A 20,974-nucleotide genomic window follows, 5' to 3' on the forward strand; every position below is an offset into this window, starting at 1 on the left:
CTCCCTGCTGGAGACCCAGTGTCACAAAGGTGAAGTTTGTGCAGCTTTAGAAAACTCACGCGTTTTTTTGGCCTTCTACCTTGCCTTCCAAGTCAGAGAAAGACTGAGAATACGAAGAAATGAACCTGTGGTTTCATGTACTGATTTTGTGTATTATAACAAGCTAGTTAAAGCAGAAACATTTTAATTCTGTTCATAGTACATTCAGGCCACCTTCAAAGGTGCTGCACTGCTCTGTCTGCTGAAAACCTAGAGAGGTCTCAGCTCACAGCACACTTCATTTACTGCCTTTGGAGTTACAATTTGTGCATCCCTCATCAATTTCATTTGCAAAACTGAAACAGTGACATGGTTCAAATCAAGGAATCTTTTTTAAACAACGCTGCAACACAGCCTCTTTGGAAAACAAAAGATGTAATATACCAACAAATAACTTTGGCTAGGGTTGGGGAATGCAGCCAGTGCAAGAGAAGTTTCACCAGTGCTTTAGAAAGATATGAATGCTTAGAAAGCAAGTGTCTGGCTCCCTTTTGAGCCTCCTGTCTCTTAATCCCTTACGCTTTAAGGTTGCTAAATCCCTGTAGTTTCATAACTCTTTCTCAATCATTTGAATCATGAGATTCTTGAAACCTGTGGCTGTCTCTGGTTTACATTCTCTTAAGGTGAAAACAGTAATTTATACCCATCTCCACCCCCAGTCACCTCTAGATGCCCTTCTTTGCCCCACCCTCAGAAATTTGCATAGAGCTGCTGATCTTACATCTTTCCAGTCTCACCAGCTGGGTCTACAGCAAAACTCCCATGAGAAACAAAATCAGCCCCTAATACAGCAACACAAAGTGCTCCCCTATCCCATGCATAGCGCTGCACATCTAGGAGAAGATACTCTGTGTGGAAAAATGATTTTTCAGAATTTAAGTTCAGACTTCAGTAACAAATTTATGAACTGCAGGACCATCTATCATGTGTCTTGGTCTTCAGCACTGCATCTTTGAGTTTGTCTGTCTTACTGATGGACACCGGGACTAACCTCTATATCATCAAATCATGCATCTGCGAAGAGGAGTCTTCTAATGGACAGTATCCGACTTTACTTGTTTCAGTATCGGGAGCTGAGTTTATGTAGTCTGTTCATGGCACAAACAAGTAAAATTTACAGCCAAACTTTTATATCTTCTTAAGATGCCACCACCCACGTTTCTAGAGTGAGTCAGGGCCTTTCCAACACATCCATAAAAAACGAGGAATGAAGCTCAGCTTTTTGTTGCATTAAGACAAAATAGCAAATCAGTAAAATTGAAACCACTGAAGAGAGCTAAGAATGGTCACTTGTATCACTTTTTCTGTTGGAATCATAATTTACAACAACTGTGATTTTTTTCCTGAAATCTCAGTAATATGGCACATGACTTACAGGAATGCAATCCAAAGCAACCCTATGACAGTGATTCACTTTCCTGAACCTGTCACCATAAAAACTGGAAATGATGCAATAAGCATTTTCTGCCATTCAAAGATCTATCACAGCATTCACTACTCCCAGGGCTACGTTTTACAGTAGAATTGACAAGAATATACTGTTGGGAAGGGTGGAAAACCATAATAATAATAATAAAATCATAACAGCCCCAGGTTTTTAAGTTAAACATAGATCTTCAATATCCTTGAAGCATTTGGGGAGGTAAGCATGTGAAGAGCTACCTGCTATCTCCAGTCTCTCCTATCCACTACAGCAGACACTACTGGCAGACCTGAACACCAAAGGCACCACACAGCGTCCTGCACTCTCGCACAGTTTATTTAGCCAGTCCCAGTCCTTTGCAGACATACAGTTTCAGCAAAGCTAACTCAGAGGTTGGACTCACCTTCAGGTCTGAGGCTGAACAAACGAGCTACAAAACCTGGAGGTATTACAAAACAAGCAAGACCCATCTGCATATCAGAACGTGACAGAACTGTTCCAGCTGTACACAGGTAGGAGGCAGAGTGTGGTGGTGGTTAAGCAGTAATGCAGGCAAAGCTGCCTGAAGTGGCCTACAGAAAACAGGACTCTTCAGTGAGCAACTCACAGCAGAGGTGGGGGGAGGAAGAACCTGAGCTCACTTTGTCTGTGGCAGAAATGCACAGAGGTACCTGAAGGTTGGACTGCTCATTAAGTATGGTTCTTAGTGCAGACTGGGCATTTCAAAAAAATAAAAAATAAAAATTAAAAAATTAACAAAGGAGCTCAGTGATGTCAGGGGAAGGATGTAATATAGACAGGATAAAGTACATACAAAAAGCAGTGGGAAACAGCAATTACCTTTTTAAGGAAACTCAGTGTAAGATGCAGTGCAGTGCTGCAGTATACACAGAGAGGTGGCATCGTGCACAGCTGTGTGCATGGAGTGCAGCCAGTGGCCATGCAGCTGTCAGTGTATGAAGACGAGAATTCATGTAACAGCAAAACCAACCCTTACAATGATGAGCAGATTGTTATTCTAAGAGCCACCACCATGCATAGGCTCTGACACAGTAAGAACGACACTTACAACACACATTGCTTCCCAATGACAGACTTGCATCCGGTGTTATGGTTTTCACTGTTGAATTAAAGAAAAAGTGATGAGTGAACTGTTCTGGCTTGCTGTTTGTCAAAATGTAACCATAGCTACTCCACAGCAGAGGGGCCACCTGATAAAATACAAATACTTCCACAGTGTACTGAGAAAGCAAAATACAAATACTTCCACAGTGTACTGATGTGACACAGGAGGTGGTCACAACTTCAGAAGTCAGGCACTGCCTCTGCAGGACTGTGGTTGTAAGGAAAAGAGGAGGTTTGGTCCACTTGAGGTACAGAATGCAAATAAAAGCGATGCAACAAGCAACAATTTATTTGTAGAAAAATCCTTTAAAATTTTACTACATGGTAAGATTAAGGAAAAAAATAGTATTAATATATATACATACAATATATACACACAAACACATTGCACCATTAAAATTACATGCTTTTTAGAACAGAATGCGCCATATCCCCTCATATCATTTTTAAAGTCCTCACTGCAAGAAATCTTGTGTCCTTTTGTTTTTATCCCCATTAAAATCTTCAAGTACAAGAAGTAACTTAGGATCTAATAGTAAAAAACCATTTGGTATACACAAATGACAACTGACAGCTATACAGCATTATTCTGCAGTATCTAACACACGTACATCCTTTTTGAACTCCATAATGAAACAAACTTTTACCTGAGGTAAATGGAAATAAAGAAGCGTGGTAATTGGCAAGGTTAAGAGGTTTTCACATTATGATTTGACTATAATTGAAGTTGATTAGGTATCACACATCCATACCCACAGTATTGGCACATGAATGCTCTAAATGAGTCATTTTCAATGTCTTAGAAATAAGGGAAAAATTAAAAGGCAAGCACCACTTGCAGTGATAAGCATGCAGACAGTTTCAGTGAAACAGAGGTAGCATGTTCTTGTAACTCCAGCAGGGTCATTCAAACCAATGGAACCTCCCTCTTCTGCAAAAGGCACTCGCTTTTTCAGCTAAAAACAATGTGGTCTTATATTCAGGCAGACTGATTACAAGCGTAGGTGGATTTCCCTCCTTACAAATACATTAAAAAAATGCTAAACAGAGGACAGCATTTAAATAATAATAATAAAAAAGGATGTAAGAAATACATGTTTCATGTAATATGTGCTATTCTTCTCCCCTTTCCTTTTACAGGGAGAATTACTTTATAAAACAGTTGTGGTACACCCAGCATTGAAAGACTTCCAGTTAAAACATCAGTACTAAGCAGCACGTTATGTATCTGTAATAACTTTTAACACATTAGAAGTACACCAGCCTTTAAGAGATCAAATAAAAAGCAACAATTCAGCCAGAAGTAGAAAGTTTAAGCATAAAAAGGTGGTGCTGAAGAAGGATAAAGACCCTTTGATGTAAAACCTCATAATAGAGAAGGTACAGAAACTCTTGTACTTTCACGTTTTCAAATTGCAAAAAGGATATCTATGCAAAACACCTGTTTCTTACCGTGACACTACAGAGCTAATTGAATTATAAGATGTGCCACTGTTGCAACTTGAAGCATAAGCCTCTTGACCATTGGCATCTAAATTTATTTTGAATACAGAAGATGCCTTGAGTAAAAAGTCTGCTGCATCTCTGCGACCTAATTCCCTCAGCTTAGACATTAGGATTCCTACAGTGCTCTCAGGAGCATTACTCCACTCCCGCAGCAGGGCATGGACTGGGCTTGACAGAAAGTCACTCTGTGTTCCATTATTTGTATTGTACTTCGCAACAAGATCAGGGAGGCCCAGGTTCATGGCAAGAAGGCACCAATCTTTGCCCATGGGATCAGGTGGATCCAGAAGTCGGCTTAGTTTTCTCCTGGTAAGCAGATTCAGATCTGAAACATGAATATCCATTCCTAGGCTTCCTTGGGAGTAGACATCAAGACACCCAAAGCACAGTATGCTACTAAAGCTCTCTTTGTATCCCCCCATGGTGTTAGTTAGTGACGTCTCCTTTTGACTCTGTGCACGGAAGAAGTCTCGAGGCTGATAGACCATTACTGGTTCATGACGCTCCCTCAGCTGCTGAGGACTAAGGTAGTATTTTACCGTCAAAAGGCCTGGTAAGGTTGTGGCTATTAAGTTATCAATAATGCTACATACAGAATCCAAAAGTAAGCAGCACTTGATCTTCTCTGTTTCCAGTCCTCTAACTTGAACCTCTATACCCTGACCATGGTTGACAAGCAGAACTAAAAGCTCGGCGCCACGATTCATAATCTTTGATCCATTTACCCACAGACGTATATCAGCATCTCCCTCGGTGCTTTGTTGATGAATCCACCTGCAGAGATTCACCTGAACTTTATGAAAAATTCCACAAGGAAATGGGGTAAGATGTTCCACAGGAACAATTCTAACACCACCGTAAATCAGCACCTCATCCTCCTCCTCTGTCCAAGACCTGTGGAGATTGTCAGTCTTGATGAGAGCAGGAATATCCACCATTGCCCCACTGCTAAGGTCTCTTGCACAAATATCCATGGCATCCAAAATCTGTATCAGCTCTTCCACATCACTATCTGTTACCAGACGCTGTATGTCCTCTATAGTGTATCGACCTCTATAGTGATGGAGAGCTTTCGGGTTCTCTACTGACAGGATTTTCCCAAGGACATTTGAACAGAGCCAGCGAGGATCCAGAAGTACAACGTCTTGAACTGTTTCACTCTGCATAATGTTAATCTGTTTATAAACAGGAAAGCTATTATTGGTATTTTATGAAGAACAAGAAGATGGTCCATACTCTGTCCTTCATAACCTATTGACCAAATCATTTAAATAACACAGCTGACAGAACCCAAACTGCATTCTGATTTCTTGCAAATACTCAGAACTAAGAACTTGTTCTTGTCTTCCATTAATAAAGCCACCAGAGCCCAACAGCACTAAAGCCTAGCCAATGCTCTGAAAGCTATTTATGCAAAGGTGTTTTCCTACAATTCAATTTCTAACAGACAAACAAATTTCTCACCTCAAGTGAACATGCTAAGCACTACCCATTTCAAGATACCAGTAGTAGCATATCCTATGTATTTCATGTTGCTACAATTACAGCAATGAACTGCAGTTCTGTCTCACAGAAATAATGTTGAATAGAGCACATACCCCAAAACAATAATGATAACAAGGAGCACTATTAACAAGTCACTAGTACAATGTCTTAAAAGGAAGAGTGGAAGGAATTAAATACGGGTATTTACTTACACTCCATTAAAAAATAGTCGGCCAGAAAGTACCTTGATAACAAGAATGCATAGTTTAGATAAAAAGCACTTACTTCTCCTATGCTATGCAACTGCTGTGCAATATGCCGTAGGTCATCTTCATTTGCTAGGGGATTAAGCTGTTCCTGTACATCATATACAAACTGCTGCAAGGACATCAGCTGGTTGGGTCCATTCATTTTTCTCCACGAAGGCAGCACAGAGATTATTTTTTCACACAGAAGAGTCATAGGTGGGCAAGTCTTACAAAAAGCACAGAAAACAGCTTGTGACTGTACTCTGCTAACTCTGAGGTCTAGTACATACATGATCTATATACATGTCTAAAAAGTCCCCTTAAGGTGGACTGTTACTCTTCTACCTGGTATGAACTTGTGAGATCATCTACTTTTTCTTAATGAAATACATTCTAGAAACAGCTAGGCATTTAACTGAAGTCTGTGCTCATCACTTTCTGTTCAGGACTAATTTATTTCAATAAGCGACACTGCAGAATATCAGGGAATATGTACAGACAGCATATTCATCTATTGACTGTTTTAGTCACTACTGATGACTATTTCTTGCAATCTCCAGCCACAGCACCCAATCTGCATGCAACAAAGTCCCCTCAAATTTCATCTAATGGAAACTGCTACAAGAAAAAAAAAAAAAACAGAAAAAAAACCAAAAAACCAACAAAATCAAGTTCTGTCAAAGAAAAAAAAAATTAATCAGGCTACATTGTATCCCATTAAAATACCTTCCTTGAATCCACAGAGTGAACTCAGCAACCCATTAACTGTTATTTCATTATTCCTTTCATACCTAACAGAAGCAGCTGCAGAACGTTTTATTGGCATGTCATCAGTTAAGAAGGTCTTTAATATGAAGAATTTAAATGACAGACTATGAAATGACTTGGTCACCCTCAGTACTGAAGTTTGTGTAGATTCATGGCAATTACATGCAGTTAAGGGCAACTTTACCCTTAGTTTCATACGTATATATACATACACAACTATGAAAAATCCAACTGCATAGCTTTTCAGTACAATAATCTACATATTATCTATCTATATGGGCAGTGTTCAACCCAAGCCCTTTTTAGTGAAAAACATTTGCATCAAATACATTCAGTTTTTCTATAAGACGGTATAAAACAAACAAGCGCACAAGGACTGGAGTCCAATCTGTCTACTCAAAATACAAGAACATAGCTTTAAACTGATAATCACAATAATTTCTTTTAAAGAGAGTCTATTGTTGGCACCTGCACAATATGCCAGCAATTTTGGAACCGCTGACAGAATCTTTCATGTCAATAATTTGTTGCTTCATTTCTAATTTCTGAAATTAAATAATTTTACAGAAAAAAATTTCTCATCCTAAGTTTTCACATTTTGGCTGGCACAAACTAGACCATTAATATTACTTACAGAAATTATCTGGCTTCTTATTTCTTGTAAGTGATTTCTGAGAAGCTTCATATCTTTCGATCCAGATGCTCCAGCATCCAACACAAATAACTTCTCTGAAATCTGAAGATCATTTCCAAATCTTAAAGAGAAAGAGGGACAGCACTGTTTATTCAATCCCTTATCTATTTTCTTAATTCAGTGGCATTTCAGCTTTAAATTGCACAATACTCGATTTCCTTTGAAGAATAATGTATAAGTGCAGTACTAATCATGGTAGGATATTTTATAAGGAAAGACAGAATAGTTGCTCTCCAATCTTTTTGATTGTAAGCAGATATATGGGCAGTAAATTATTATCTTTCCAATGGAAGAAGGCTGAAGAGTCCTAAATGAAGTATAACTGCATCCCAGCACTTACCCAGCACTTGTAATAACAAACATATTTTACTAGATAGTGGGTAGCAGGTATTACTATTATTTTTTTTTAAGGTCTTGAAATTTGTTGTTTAGTTTCTACTCAAAATAGCTTAGTTTTCATCAACACAAACACTAGCTCTATTTCTTACTTTTGTTTAACTTTTCAATCACACATACTTGTTTTCTTAGCTCTGGAATGATCTGCATTTAAAAGGGTGTAAGCTTTGGTGCTGTCGGACAGATATGTTGTGGTAGTTCATCTCGACTGATTGAGATACCACATTACCTATTTTGCGGGTAATGCAAATATGTGAATACCTTATATAATACTTCTTAGTTTGTGAAAGTTCTCCGTTGCATGTCACTGATAATCAGCGTGCTCTCCAGACATGTGCTCAAGAAGCTCAGAAGCTTTTCTGACTACTAAATACCTTTTGGCTAATCTTCATGTATGTGACTCCGCCATGTCCAGTTCCTCAGAAACTGTGTATAAGTAGTACCTCCAGATTTTGCTTAGTTGTTTTCCTACCAGTCCTACCTAACTCAATTCACATTAAAAGGTGGCTGCCCTGTGAAGCTTCCTCTTTTGCTCCTGCAGGTTGCAGCTCAGAACTGCCCACTTTTCTGAGACTGTTGACACGAGGCCATCAGACAGACTGTTGACACTGGCCATTGGATCTAACCCAAATTCAGGGTGAGAATTCTGAGCCTCAGTCATGTTATGCACTACTTGCTCAGGTACGCTCACTTAGGCCAGCTCACTCGTTGATAATGCAGTAATTGGCAACTGTTCCTTCCCCACACAGAGTAAGCTTCCTGAATACTTCCCATTAAAAAAAAAAAAAAAATCCTCAAAATAAGACACATCCTTTTCTGTAAACATCACATTGCTACAGCCAAATAAAAACTTTTTACATATTCTTATGCATTATAGCATACTTTCTTTGAAATTCACACATGCACCAGTACTGACATCCTCTCCTTACCTGTTCCTGATCTCTTTCAAGAATGACATATCCTTATCATACCAAAACTCTCCTCCAGCAGGCCGAGGAAGATTGACTATATCAGCATGTGTGGCAACCAGAACAACATGCAGTGGAGTTTTCAGCTTTCCGCCAAATGCTAAAAATGGAAGCAAGAACATTTCCTTACTACAAGACATGTCCAGGAAGATGGTTTCCTCAGTCAGCCAGGGAAGGAGAAGTACATTATTTTGTTCTTGATAGCAATTACTTCTGCAATCACTTCTGCAGTGGATTCATGAACTTTTAAGCACAGCTACATCTGTTTCTACATAATGAAACTATTGCTTTTCAGGCTGTTAGCCACCTATAAAATTAACTACATAATATCCAATTTTAATAGCTCTAATCCTTGGATAGTATCAGAAATACTGGCATTATGTGCCCTTACTGCTTTAACAAAAACATTAATTAAGAACACTACCCATATATCTATTAACTACAGTCTACAACAATGTAAGGAAAAATAATTAAGAAAAGTAAAAGCTTATTGAAAGGGTTTCTCATTACTTCAACACTACAGGTAAAGCCTGGGGAAATGTAGGTAGAACACAAAATGTCTACAACATTTATACGTTGGTATGAATGCTATTTTACAGTACTTACACAAACAGTGACCTCTCACTTAAGAGAGAGTTAAGTAGGAAAGCCTGGCAGATACCATGAAAAAGAATGAAAAAGAAAGAAAGATACAAATGGCATGAATGAGGTGACAGCATGGAACACAGAATTTTCAATCTCTTCTCAGACTGATCTTCCACAAACGAGGAGACATAATTAGACAATTATTTCAGAAGAATGATGGTACATCCAATTCTGCAGTTTTTGTCTGACAAAAACATTACAAGTCAGAAACACATTTTCATCAATTAAGCTACAGAACTTGTATTCATTCTTAAAAATAGTCACATTTCCCATCTTTGTAGCATTTTGAGTTAGGTTTTCTCCAGATGTAGATTTTTTGTTGTTGTTGTTGTTGGTTTTTTTCAGCTCAATAATTTAGGAGCTGAAAGTAAAACCAAAAGTTATCCAACTAATGTCAAATACTACAAAAATACTCCAAATGGAGCTTATCAGTATAAATACTGATTTAAGCAAAGAGCCTAAGTAATGGTATTAGCTCAGTCAAACTAAGTTTCCTTACTAGACTAAGACACAAAAAGCTTTCAAACAGTGCAAATTAATTGCATTTTTAGCTTTAATATGTTTCTGCACATTTCTGAGCTTTTAATTCCAGAATCACAAGTCAATGATATCCAAATGGTTATACTTATAATGTTGTATCGTGACCTAAAATGGAATATGAAAGACAGGCAGGTGTCTGAGGTGAAAACTGAAGGTCAGACCTTTAGCTCATCATTATCGCTGGTCATGCTGAGACCATACATACAGAACAGAGCAGTAAACAAAATGAGAGGGGCAATACTCTGCACTATGTAAGCATTCAGTATTCTTGTCTGGTGAGTCCCTAGCAATTTTTATAAACATCCATCAGTGATGAGTTAGATCCTTTGGCAGGGATAACATTTTGATCAGTCAAACCAGTTCTTCCATAAAACTATAGACCAGTGCTTAGCTAAAAACATGACCGAACATTATAGTATCTATATCTAGACCTACAGACCTTTTAAAGAAAAGAATCCAAGTAATTTAATCAGTTTGCCTGTCATATAATTAAACTGGTTAGAGCGGCATGTGCTGAAAGGTAACGCCAGTCTGCAACAACATTCTTGTTGGAGCAGGTACAGAGAAGGGTCATGAAGATGATCAGAGGGCTGAAGCACCACCTCTGCATAGACAGGCTGAGGAGAGGTAGGGCTGTTCAGCCTAGAGGAGGAGAAGACCTTCTAGCAGCTTTCCAGTACCTGAAGGAGCCCTACATGAAAATCGGGGAGGGATTTTTAATAAGCACAGGTAGCAACAGGACAGGGCAAAATGGTTTTAAAATGGAAGAGGCCAGATTTACACTAGATATTATGAAGAAATTCTTTACTGTGAGGGTAGTAAGACACTGGAACAGCTTCCTCAGTGAGGCTGTGAATGCCCTTTCCCTGGAAGCATTCAAGGCCAGGCTGGATGGGGCTTCATGCAATGTAGTCTAGAGGGAGGTGTCCCTGCCTATAGCAGAGGACTGAAACTAGATGGTCCCTTCCCTAACCATTCTATGATGCTGCCCTGTTCACATTTGCAAAACTAATTTAACCAGCAAAAACATTTAAATGGAGTTAGATTTAACTCTATTTTAATCCGCATGTCCTGTACTTGCCTTAAATGGTTTCAACATTCCTAAACATGTTTTCAGAACGCTTATCTGACATAAAACTTCATTTGCCACAAGAGCTTTGTGCTGTACCTCGTGACCTTTCTCAATTGGCTAACTAGTGCATGAAATTCTTCAGGCTTGTCCGACAAATAAAACTGTCTACTACTGAGAAACAATGATTCAGTTTTGCTTAAATAAAAGAGGATGAAAATGTTTAACAGCAGCCAACAGAGAGGATTTACAGAGTTGCAGGAAAACACTTATATTCCTACGATATTTCATTAACAAGCAAAATAACATACCTATTGGCTCTTCAACAGGGACTAATGATTTCAGGAAACTAAGCCAGAAGGTCACTTGGTTTATCTGGATTTCATAAGGCTCCTCAAGACTAAAAAGCACTATGTGAATTGTGGTGGGATCATTTGCAGCAAAATAATCATAACAGCAAAAATACACAGGATTCCCAGAGAATTCCCAGATGCTGAAATCACCAACTCCTAAAAAACAGACAAACACACGTAAGTAAGCGTGAAGACCTACTCATCATGGAAAGACAAACAGAAGGCAAAACTGTAAATGCAATCATGAACAAAAGGAATGGTGAAGTCTCAGACCGTCTCGGAATTGGAGAAGTTGGGTCCTCACAATTTGTTCTTCTCTCACATTCACTTCTCTAAGTCATACAGCTGGATGTCATAAGGAAACACCTGCATTTTACATGCAATGCAGCCTTGCACATTAAACTGGCTTTTGTCTTGCATAGGAGAGATTCCTTGCAAAATATAACTTTTTTTTTTTTTTTTTTTTTTTTTTTTGCTAATTCCAAAAAGCATTTTAATTCTATTTATTTATGTTTAAGTGTGATTGCTGGTATTAAAAGCAACCCAAGGATATTCTCAAATAACCCACTTTGCTTCACAGAATTATGTTACTCAAATCATGTTTGTAAGACAGGACTGAAGAATCACTATATTAGGGACTGAAGCAGCACACCGCTTCTTTCTGTGATCTGCTTTACTTAGCTTTAGGTGAGGAAACTATTAGCATGTTGTTCTACACAGCACTTCCCAGACTCACTACCAGGTTAGTGTGAAATCAGATACAACTATACTACCTTTACTTAAATAAATGCTGATTGAGATGCACCTCAAACTTCTGGGAGAAAAAAAAATGCCAGATACCTAAAATTTACTGTTATGAATACAGCTATTCAGAGTTCACTAACGTACACACTTTCCTTCAATATCAAGGTAGTATAGAGAAAGAAAAAAATTGGACAGTTTGTGGCACAACTCTGTTTCACTGCAGAATTTGACCTGATTTCAAATTACACTGAAAGAAGAAATCTGCCCATACAAAGAACAAGCTTTAGTTACACACCAAACTCTTCAGCATCTAGGACAAATGTTTTGTCACAGAATGTGTCAGTGTACATATGCTGAATTTCTAAGTAGGTTTCTCTCTCCAAATTAAAAACTTAAACTCAGCATCAGAACTGTAATCTGCTAAAGCATGCAAAACATGCTACTGGATGAAGAGAAAGGACTACATTAGTCTTTTGCTTGAACAGCTCACTGTTGTTTTAACACATCTTCTAAGACTGTCCCCTCTTCCTGCTAACTGGTTCCAATTGCAGGACAGTTAACTTGCTTTCCAAGAAAAACTAAACTTAAAGTTCCACTCCAGTGCTCACCAGATGTGTTCCAGCCCCCTTGTGGGGTGAGAATGGTTAGATCCTTCAAGCAGATGGGAAGAACACTTGGGCCTACAGGACTGTATTAAATCTGACAGAATCTCTAATCCACATGTAGGTACCTTTACACTAGTAGATAGTGTCCTAACCTATTCCTATTACAACAAACTCCTTCCTCCCACCCCACTAACTCATCTCAAAAGTACTTCTTTGTAATGCTATAAATTCAGCATGTGCACATGGACACAAATGATTACTACATGTCTCACAAGTAATGAATTCCACACAGATAATTTCTTCTTTAACACCCTTCACCCCCCAGTGTTGAATTCTAAACCACAGTCACTACCATACCAAGTCATATATTTTATTTTTTACTTCTAAAAACAAACTACAAGGCATTACTTTTTCCACAGAAGTGAGGCATGCCAGCTCAGAACTCAACTTACCATTCAGGTAGGCATTCTGAATGTCAATGGCCTTCGTGGACTGATCATCAGCAGAGAAATGAGAGTGATGAGCAGGTGAAACGAAAGCTTCTAATACCCCTTTCGTCAGGCCTGGCTCAAACATCATACTTCGGCTTCTCACACTGACATTCTCACAACCAGGATAAAGATTTGTAATGCTTACTGAAACTAAGTCAGAGAAAAAGAAAATAAGATTAGAAATCATAAGAAAATTACAATCATATCACTTAAAAATAAGTATGCTAGACAAAAAGAAAAAGCTGATTAAAAAAACCCCAAATTTTCTTCAAAGAAAGATGAATAGCAAGCTGCGAGTACGCACAGCTGCATCTTTAATCTGAATGCTGGAAAGGAAAATACTAGAATGATCTCATTTGGTCCTTAGTGCACTACAGTATGTATACTGCTGGGAAGAAAGATCAGAAAAGAATAATTTGGAAGTAAAAGACTTCAAGAGTTAAAGCTCTTCTATCACAAAGATATACTGTTTTATATAAATAAGGGTTGTAGTTTCATAGCATGAACTATTTTTATTGGCATAGAAATGCTACACATTTGAACAGTTAAATTCTGTAAATAAGGATAAAAATACCACAGAATCACCAAGCTTGGAAAAGACCTACAAGATCATCCAGTACAACCATCCATTTATCACCAACAGTTCTCACTAAGCCATGTCCCTCAACATAATATCTAAGCACTCCTTGAACACCCCCAGGGAGGGTGACTCCACCACCTCCCTGGACAGCCCATTCCAGCTCTTGACCACACTTACAGAAAAGTGGCCCAGCCTGAATCTTCCCTGGTGCAACTTGAGACCAGTTCCTCTACTCCTATCACTAGTTACATGAGGGAAGAGGCCAACACCCAGATCACTACAACCTCCTTTCAGGCAGCTAAAGAGACCAGTAAGGTCTCCCCTGAGCACATCTCTCCTTTCCCCCACCTCTTCTTCAAACTGAAGAATTCCCAGCTCCCCCAGCTGCTCCTCATAAGGTCTATGCTCCAGACCTCTCATCAGCTTAGTTGCCCTTCTCCAAACATGCTCCAGGACCTCAATGTCTCTTTTGTAGTAAGGGGCCCTAAACTGAACACAGCACTTAAGAAGTGGCCTCACCAGTGCTGAGTACGGAGGGATGATCACTTTCCTGCTCCTACTGACAATGTCACGAATTTATGAGTTTTGGTTACTGGTACTCCACGTCATAACATTACGTAGTGCACTGGGAGTTGAAAGTGTTAATGTTGACACAACACCATTTCTGATACAAGCCAGCATGCCACTGGCTGCCTTGGCCACCTGGGCACACTGCTGTCTCATGTTCAGCCAAGCACTGACCAAAATCTCCTGGTCTGTTTCTTCTACACAGTGTTTCAGACACACTGTATAATAACTCTTTCTGAGGAGGTGTGGGAGAAAAGCAGGCCCTTAAGTGAAATTATTTTACTTGTAAGCAATTTAGTTTGTGCTCACTGCAGATTCTGTAAAGGAGAAAGGGCTTTTCAGTTCACTTCCACCATCTAGTGGAGAAAGTAAATATTCATTTCCTCTATTAGAAGCTGAATTCTAAGAAACTATGTATCAGTAGTACAATAAAAACTTTAATGTTTGATCTTTTGGTAGATCGTTTAAATCTTTAGGCTCACATGAACTAAATACAGTGAATTCACACTTACAAATTTTCAAAAACATAAACATGTTGTCAAGTATCCTCCAAACTGGACTGCTTTAAATATCTCAGATTCTAACGCTCCATTCAGAACATTATCCATGAGTTACATAGTGATCTCCATCCAAAATGACCAGCTATCGAAACAAAGTGATGTTGCATAGCAGATTCACTTGAACAGCACTGCTCAATTTTCAAGTGTAATGTTCTACATAAACTATTTTCAAATGAATGCTCCTTTTATGGTGATTTTTCAAGCAGGATGACTGACAGTTTAAGTGACTTTCAATTTATGATGGTATGACAGCATTAGATTACTCTCTGGTTCTGGCACCAAGTGATATTAGAAGTGTCTTCAGTCAAAACCTTCACTGAATCTTTGAATGGATTGGTTTGGAAGGAACCTCAAAGGTCATCCAGTTCTAATGCCTATGCTGCAGGCAGGGTTGTCAACCACAAAATCAAGCACAAGATCAGATTGCCAAGGGCTCCATCCAGCCTGGCCTCAAACACCCCCAGGGATGGGACAGCCACAGGGCAGACCGTTCCAGTGTCTAGGCACCCCTTTCTTCTGTCATACTAACTGCACCACTCAGCTTAGTGTCAACTTCTAGCACTGCCTCCATGAACTGATATTTGTTGTGTAGTTAGCCTCCCCTTGTACAGCACAGTGAATTATGTTAAATAATGCAAGAACGTCTGCTTGATTTATTTAATTCATTTATATATTCTGTCACCACCACAGATATTAATGCCTTCTGATAAAAGAACAGCAAACATAGTAACAATCTATGTTGGATATCTTGATAAGTCGTAATAATTACCTTAGAGTTTCCAAAGATAACAGGAAAGGAAGTGGAGAAGAAATCTATTGCAAGCACTTGCTCTAACATTATTTAGAATAATGCTAAAACTGCAAGCAATACCCAAAGGTTTCTAAAGAAAAAGACAACACCGACCCAATCTGAAACTTAGATAATAAGATTATTTCTGAACAGCAATATAAATTCAAGCCCTTCAAATTGCTTGATTAGCTTGTAGACCTTGCACAGCATTTCAGTGTTACAACAAACAGTCCTCTCTTTCTGGTTTGCTACCACAACTATGGGCTCTTCCAGAATGAGGTACATGTTGATGTATAAATCTGAATAGTTTCTCCACATCCTGCAGCTCTTTTCACATTACACAGGTCAACATGCACTTCATGAGCAAGGTGTCCTTACCATTTGTGTACTTCATTTTAGAATAGCTTCTTTTTCATTTTGATTAGAGACAATTTTAGAAACCACTTGGCTGATCTAAGTGCCTTATGAAAATCCTTCTCTATGTATCCATGGTTATATTTAATGATCATCTAAGGATGCAGCAACTGTTAGTTCTACACTGAATTTGCACTTAAACAAAAAATGGCGATTAAACTTAAGTCCAAAACCATGATGGCAGAATCCCATTATGAAACTGATATTTGCAGCTTAAGACTTCTTTGTAAAAAAGAGTCCTCTGCTTAAGCTCACGTACACACCACAATAGTACAGAGAAGCTGAACCACTCTTCATTCTGCACAACCACTGCTCCTCTTATCTCTTATTTTTGGCATGAGTTTGCATGCAGAGAAGTCAATACCATCTGTGCTTTGCTTTAATTCCTTACACAGATAGGCTGTTCTGTCTTTTACAGCACTGTTAACAAATGTTTGTTTGGACTTCTGTAGATGAAAAATGAGTTACTATTTAAATGGTATAATGTTAAAGTCATACCTGAAGGTTTAGAAGACAAAGGAGATGGGGGGAATCTGGTTGAATTTGTGGAAGAGAGTCTAGGCCTACGCCTTCGGAAAAAGCTTCGTATTAGGCCACATTTGAGTGACTCCACAAGAGTTGTTTTCCCAGAGCCAGAGTGTCCAAACAACTTCAGTTTAATCCGAGGCTGTGGGTTCTGTGTGTGCCGCAGTTGCTGGATAAAAAGCGCCCTGTGCGTATCCTAAAAATGAGTATAAAGAAGAAATCAGAGCGTGCAGCAGGAAACTTCTGCCTCCCAGCAAATGCAAAACCTAGGATTTAAGTAAAACTTTTAGGCCATGCTAGTGTTCATCTGGATCAGTTCTCCCATCTGCTCCATCATGCAAGTGATCAATCACTGCCAGAGGAGGAGGGATACTTAACCAAAACACAGCTTAAATGCTGCTGTCCAGAATGATCTTTAATTGTCATGAAAATCATGCATAGTTTCAGAATCAACATCAGTGAATGGGATCATTCTGAAACATGATAGAGGACAAATGAGAAAAGAATAGTTTCTTTCAGTTCCCTGTTTCCTTACCTGTGATTCTCAGTAGCATAAATCAGTATGTTTAAGCTTATATAGCATATACGCAGGCCTGAATTATTTTGCAATGACAGCAATCATCTGAGCAATCTGAAAACTCGTCATGCATCTTCCCTTTTTCTTTGTTATCTTCTCCTATAATTCTCATATTTAGGAGAATTATCTTATTCTCTCCACCAAAAGCCTGTTTATTTTCACTTCACTTTTTTTTGCAACCAAAATACTACCTTACCCAGATCAATCTTACATGTCAATTCCCACAGAGTTTTTTCCCATTAAAGACCTCTTCCAACCTTCTAAATTTCTACCCCCCCTACTGCAAGCTCAAATCCTCTAGACTTGTTTTCCTTTTAACTCCCAGGCCTCAATAAATCTTCTTCCCTACTTAATTGTAGTTTCACTGCTTGCCCTCTTGATGCTTTCATTAGCTCTTCCAAAGCTGCAGTCTCCTCCGCATATTCAGGTGTTTTCTCCAAATCTAAAGTTGAAGAGCTTTTCACTTTAAGCTTACCCATCACCACTGTTTTGCAACAAGAATAACCACACAGAACAAACAAATCTCATCTTGCTCTCTTCCACCAGCAAGAAGCAATTAGACATAGATACTCTACTCATGGGAGCTGAGTAATGAGGTTTTTAGAGTAACTTTTGTGAATGATCTTATGATTTCCCATATTCAAACTGCTTCTACTATCTTAAAAACATGAAGAGCTCTGTTAAAATTTACACATTCCCAACCTTTTTAAGTCTTGCAAGCAGACTAGCTACATGTTCATGCTGCTCTGCTCTGGCAAGATCTTCTGCTGTTTTCCCATCCTGTTGAAAGATAAATCATTAGCTGCAGTTTCTTCCTCTCTTACCCACAATAAAAAGCTATGTGCAACACAGATCAACTCTGGTTAAGGCAACAATAGAATAATTACTGTCAGACAGAGATGAGTCAGGGAGAAGAGGTAGAAAAATAATAAATGAAGCTGTACTGACTACACCGTCGATACCCACTGGAATTCCTGTTTCCTTAAGTGGTGCAAAGATACACGCAGTGAAACCCACCACAGTATTTCTTTTACAGATTAGCATCTGGATGGTACTGTATCAAGATACTTCGAATTCAGATTCTTACAGCAATGCCAGTACCCTCTCTCTGTATCCCTTCTTTTCTCACCAATTATTAGATTATAGTAATTTCTAGATACTATATTCTAAATAGGTTTCAAAGTTAAGACAGTTCACAAATACACATTAGTGTATTCACTTGAATGAATAGCAGGTGAATTTTCCTTGCTAGTGGATAAAGAATGATGATAGCATATAAGTCAGTGGAGGTTTAGAAAAAGCATGAAAATTATAAGGATGTGGTTTAAACTGCATCAGCGAATTCAAAAAGAGAAGCTACCTTCAGCATCCTACTCTTGACATTTAATTACCCAGCAGCATAAAACAATGCAATTCTTCTAAAAATAAATCATGATGGGTGGGCAGGTAAAGGTGCATCCAATGCCTTGGATGCATGGAAAGCATATAAAGTGTTTTGGAAGAAAGATATTTAGTAGATATGCCAGTAAGAACATTGCTGCTAAGACAGAAAAACATCTTGAGTGTTGTGAATTGCAAGTAATAATACTGACATAGTAATAGTCATATAGTAATAATAGTATAAAGTAATAATACTGACATTTGTTTCTACGAAGATACCTGCACTGTAGTTCAACTCTTCCATGCATCCACACATTTATGATATGAAAACAAAGCTTTTAAACTTCTCCAAAAAACCCCAAAACCCAACAGGATACATATTGAACATCTGTACTGCCACTGTGCATGGAATGAGATTACGTATCTTAACAACAGTGGCCTATTATAGTATTATGTTATCTGTATACCTAACTAATTTTTAAATCAATAAACTCCACAGATGAAGTGGTAGCTTCACTGTACCTAGTTTCAAATTCAGCTGTAAAAAGGGAACAAGTAGTCAACAATTATTTTCAAGTTGTAGATGTACTACTCCCTACTATTATTTCAAAATGTAATTGTATTTAATCACTGCTCTCCCTTGAGATTAACTTATTTCCTACCACTGTATACAAAACATGCATGAAATATCGTCTTAATACTTACTGAGGTTAAAGCTTCCACATTGGCACCAGTAAGACAAAGGAACCTGACAACTTCAAGAATGCCATTGTTTGCAGCAAGATGTAAAGGTGTTCTTCCATACTATAATGGAGAAAATAAAGGATCATATTAGACAAACAATACCATTCCAATGTTTATGATTAATAATCATATTACATGTTTTATTATTAAGTACTGATACACTGCAAAGGTAGTGTGAAAATTTTAAGAAAAAGTCTCTAGTCTTTAAAGCTCTGGATTCAGTTTATTTCAAACCAAGCATTACTGAAGATAACATGTCCGTAGTGTTCTCCTAGCAAGGAATAATACATGAACATAAGGAGTGTGCATGAAGGGATCTATGATTATAGTGACAAAAGGAAAGTGATGAAAGTATTTGGGGAAAAAAAGCAAAAAAAGGGTTAGGAATATTTCTGCTGACAACAGATATGAAAATATTAATCACTTCTGGTCTTTTACATTCATAGCTAACATCATAAATAACTCCACTGTATACTGTAAATCCTTGCATTACTTGAAAATCCTCTCATCATCTCCTTTTATTACTTCATATTTTCAATACAGTTCTCCCTGTTTGAACCCTACATTCCAAACCAAATTCATTTGCTTACTTCAAAAAAAGTATCTGAAAGCAAAGCTAAGTTTATGCCAGCTACAAACTGAAAAGATGCTTACTCCTCAAGCTCAAATAAATGTTTATGATGTTCTACTGCACATGGACTTTGAAAGAAACAAGCAGCGCCCTCAACTGGTATTGGATATGCACAAGACAATGCCAGATTTGAGGACCAAGGACAGATGGTCCTTAGTTTATTTACTCATATCACGGGTCTCACTGCTGAAAAAGCACAAGTAGAAATAAATGTTTTTATTTCATAAGACCTTTACTCATTTTTTCAAATAAAGCGTGTTCTTAAAAACCACTCCAGTATACTTGACTCCTAAAAGACTAGCAGAACATAATTGCAGTTCCTGTGCCATGATCCCATATCTACTGACCACTTGAAGGCTGTTTATTTCCCTATGGTATGCCTGGGGACAGGCTACTGAAACCAGCTGAGTATTCTCAGTTACGAAAAGAAGTACTAATCCAGCCTTTTGCTGAATTATCTCACTTTCCCAAAATGTGTTCTCGGCAATTAAATTCAGATTCTCTGCTTAGTCGATCACATTTAAGCTCAGAGGGAAGATCAGAGAGCTCATTACTGTAAGTTTCTTGACTTTGCAGCTGATTATTTTAATTATTAAAGCCAAGAGATTTCACTGGACAACCTTCAAGCGAGAAGACCTACAACTTTAATTTGCAGGCTTACTTAGAGAATGTCAGTTTTCATAATAAGTGGAAGTATTTGTAGAATGTTCTGTTGGAATATGCATATTTTCAGAAAAAGTGAATTACAATATCAAACAATTAACAGATATAAATTAAAAAAAAAAAAAAAGCACTTTTAAATTTCAGAGCACAAAAGAAGAAAAAGCAGAGAAGACTTCAAAACTAAATATCAATACAGCATGTCAGCAGTCGATTGGCAGACTTTAAACTTATTCAAACCATCTTAAGGAAAAATTTCTCAAACAGCTTACTTATTTTTCACCTAAAGATACATAGGAGGAAAGCAAGAATGTTAAACCTGCATAGCACCTCATTTAGTTATCCCATACCCTGCAGCAATAGCACAAGAAAAGAAGCCAAGAAAGCAATAGCACTATCTCCAAATTTAGAGATAGGCAATTACACTTTCTCTTTGCAAAGTGCCCA

General features: G+C 38.1%; 1 protein-coding gene across 3 annotated transcripts in view; it reads right to left on the minus strand.

Annotated features, from left to right (window-relative positions):
* Nucleotides 1-2,853: 2,853 nt before the first annotated feature.
* The window catches only part of DAPK1 (death associated protein kinase 1), an 86,971-nt gene continuing 68,850 nt past the window's right edge, over nt 2,854-20,974 (minus strand). For all 3 annotated transcript variants that reach the window (XM_072359907.1, XM_072359909.1, XM_072359908.1), the window contains 9 exons: nt 19,198-19,296; nt 17,815-17,892; nt 16,509-16,731; nt 13,061-13,249; nt 11,218-11,415; nt 8,614-8,752; nt 7,229-7,349; nt 5,864-6,052; nt 2,854-5,268 (listed from right to left, as the gene is read on the minus strand). In XM_072359907.1, coding sequence (XP_072216008.1) covers nt 4,036-5,268; nt 5,864-6,052; nt 7,229-7,349; nt 8,614-8,752; nt 11,218-11,415; nt 13,061-13,249; nt 16,509-16,731; nt 17,815-17,892; nt 19,198-19,296 — 2,469 coding nt within the window. In that variant the 3' untranslated portion in view covers nt 2,854-4,035. The remainder of the gene's footprint in view (nt 5,269-5,863; nt 6,053-7,228; nt 7,350-8,613; nt 8,753-11,217; nt 11,416-13,060; nt 13,250-16,508; nt 16,732-17,814; nt 17,893-19,197; nt 19,297-20,974) is intronic.

The sequence above is a fragment of the Excalfactoria chinensis genome, chromosome Z (genome assembly GCF_039878825.1).
Source record: "Excalfactoria chinensis isolate bCotChi1 chromosome Z, bCotChi1.hap2, whole genome shotgun sequence".
Taxonomy (NCBI): domain Eukaryota; kingdom Metazoa; phylum Chordata; class Aves; order Galliformes; family Phasianidae; genus Excalfactoria; species Excalfactoria chinensis.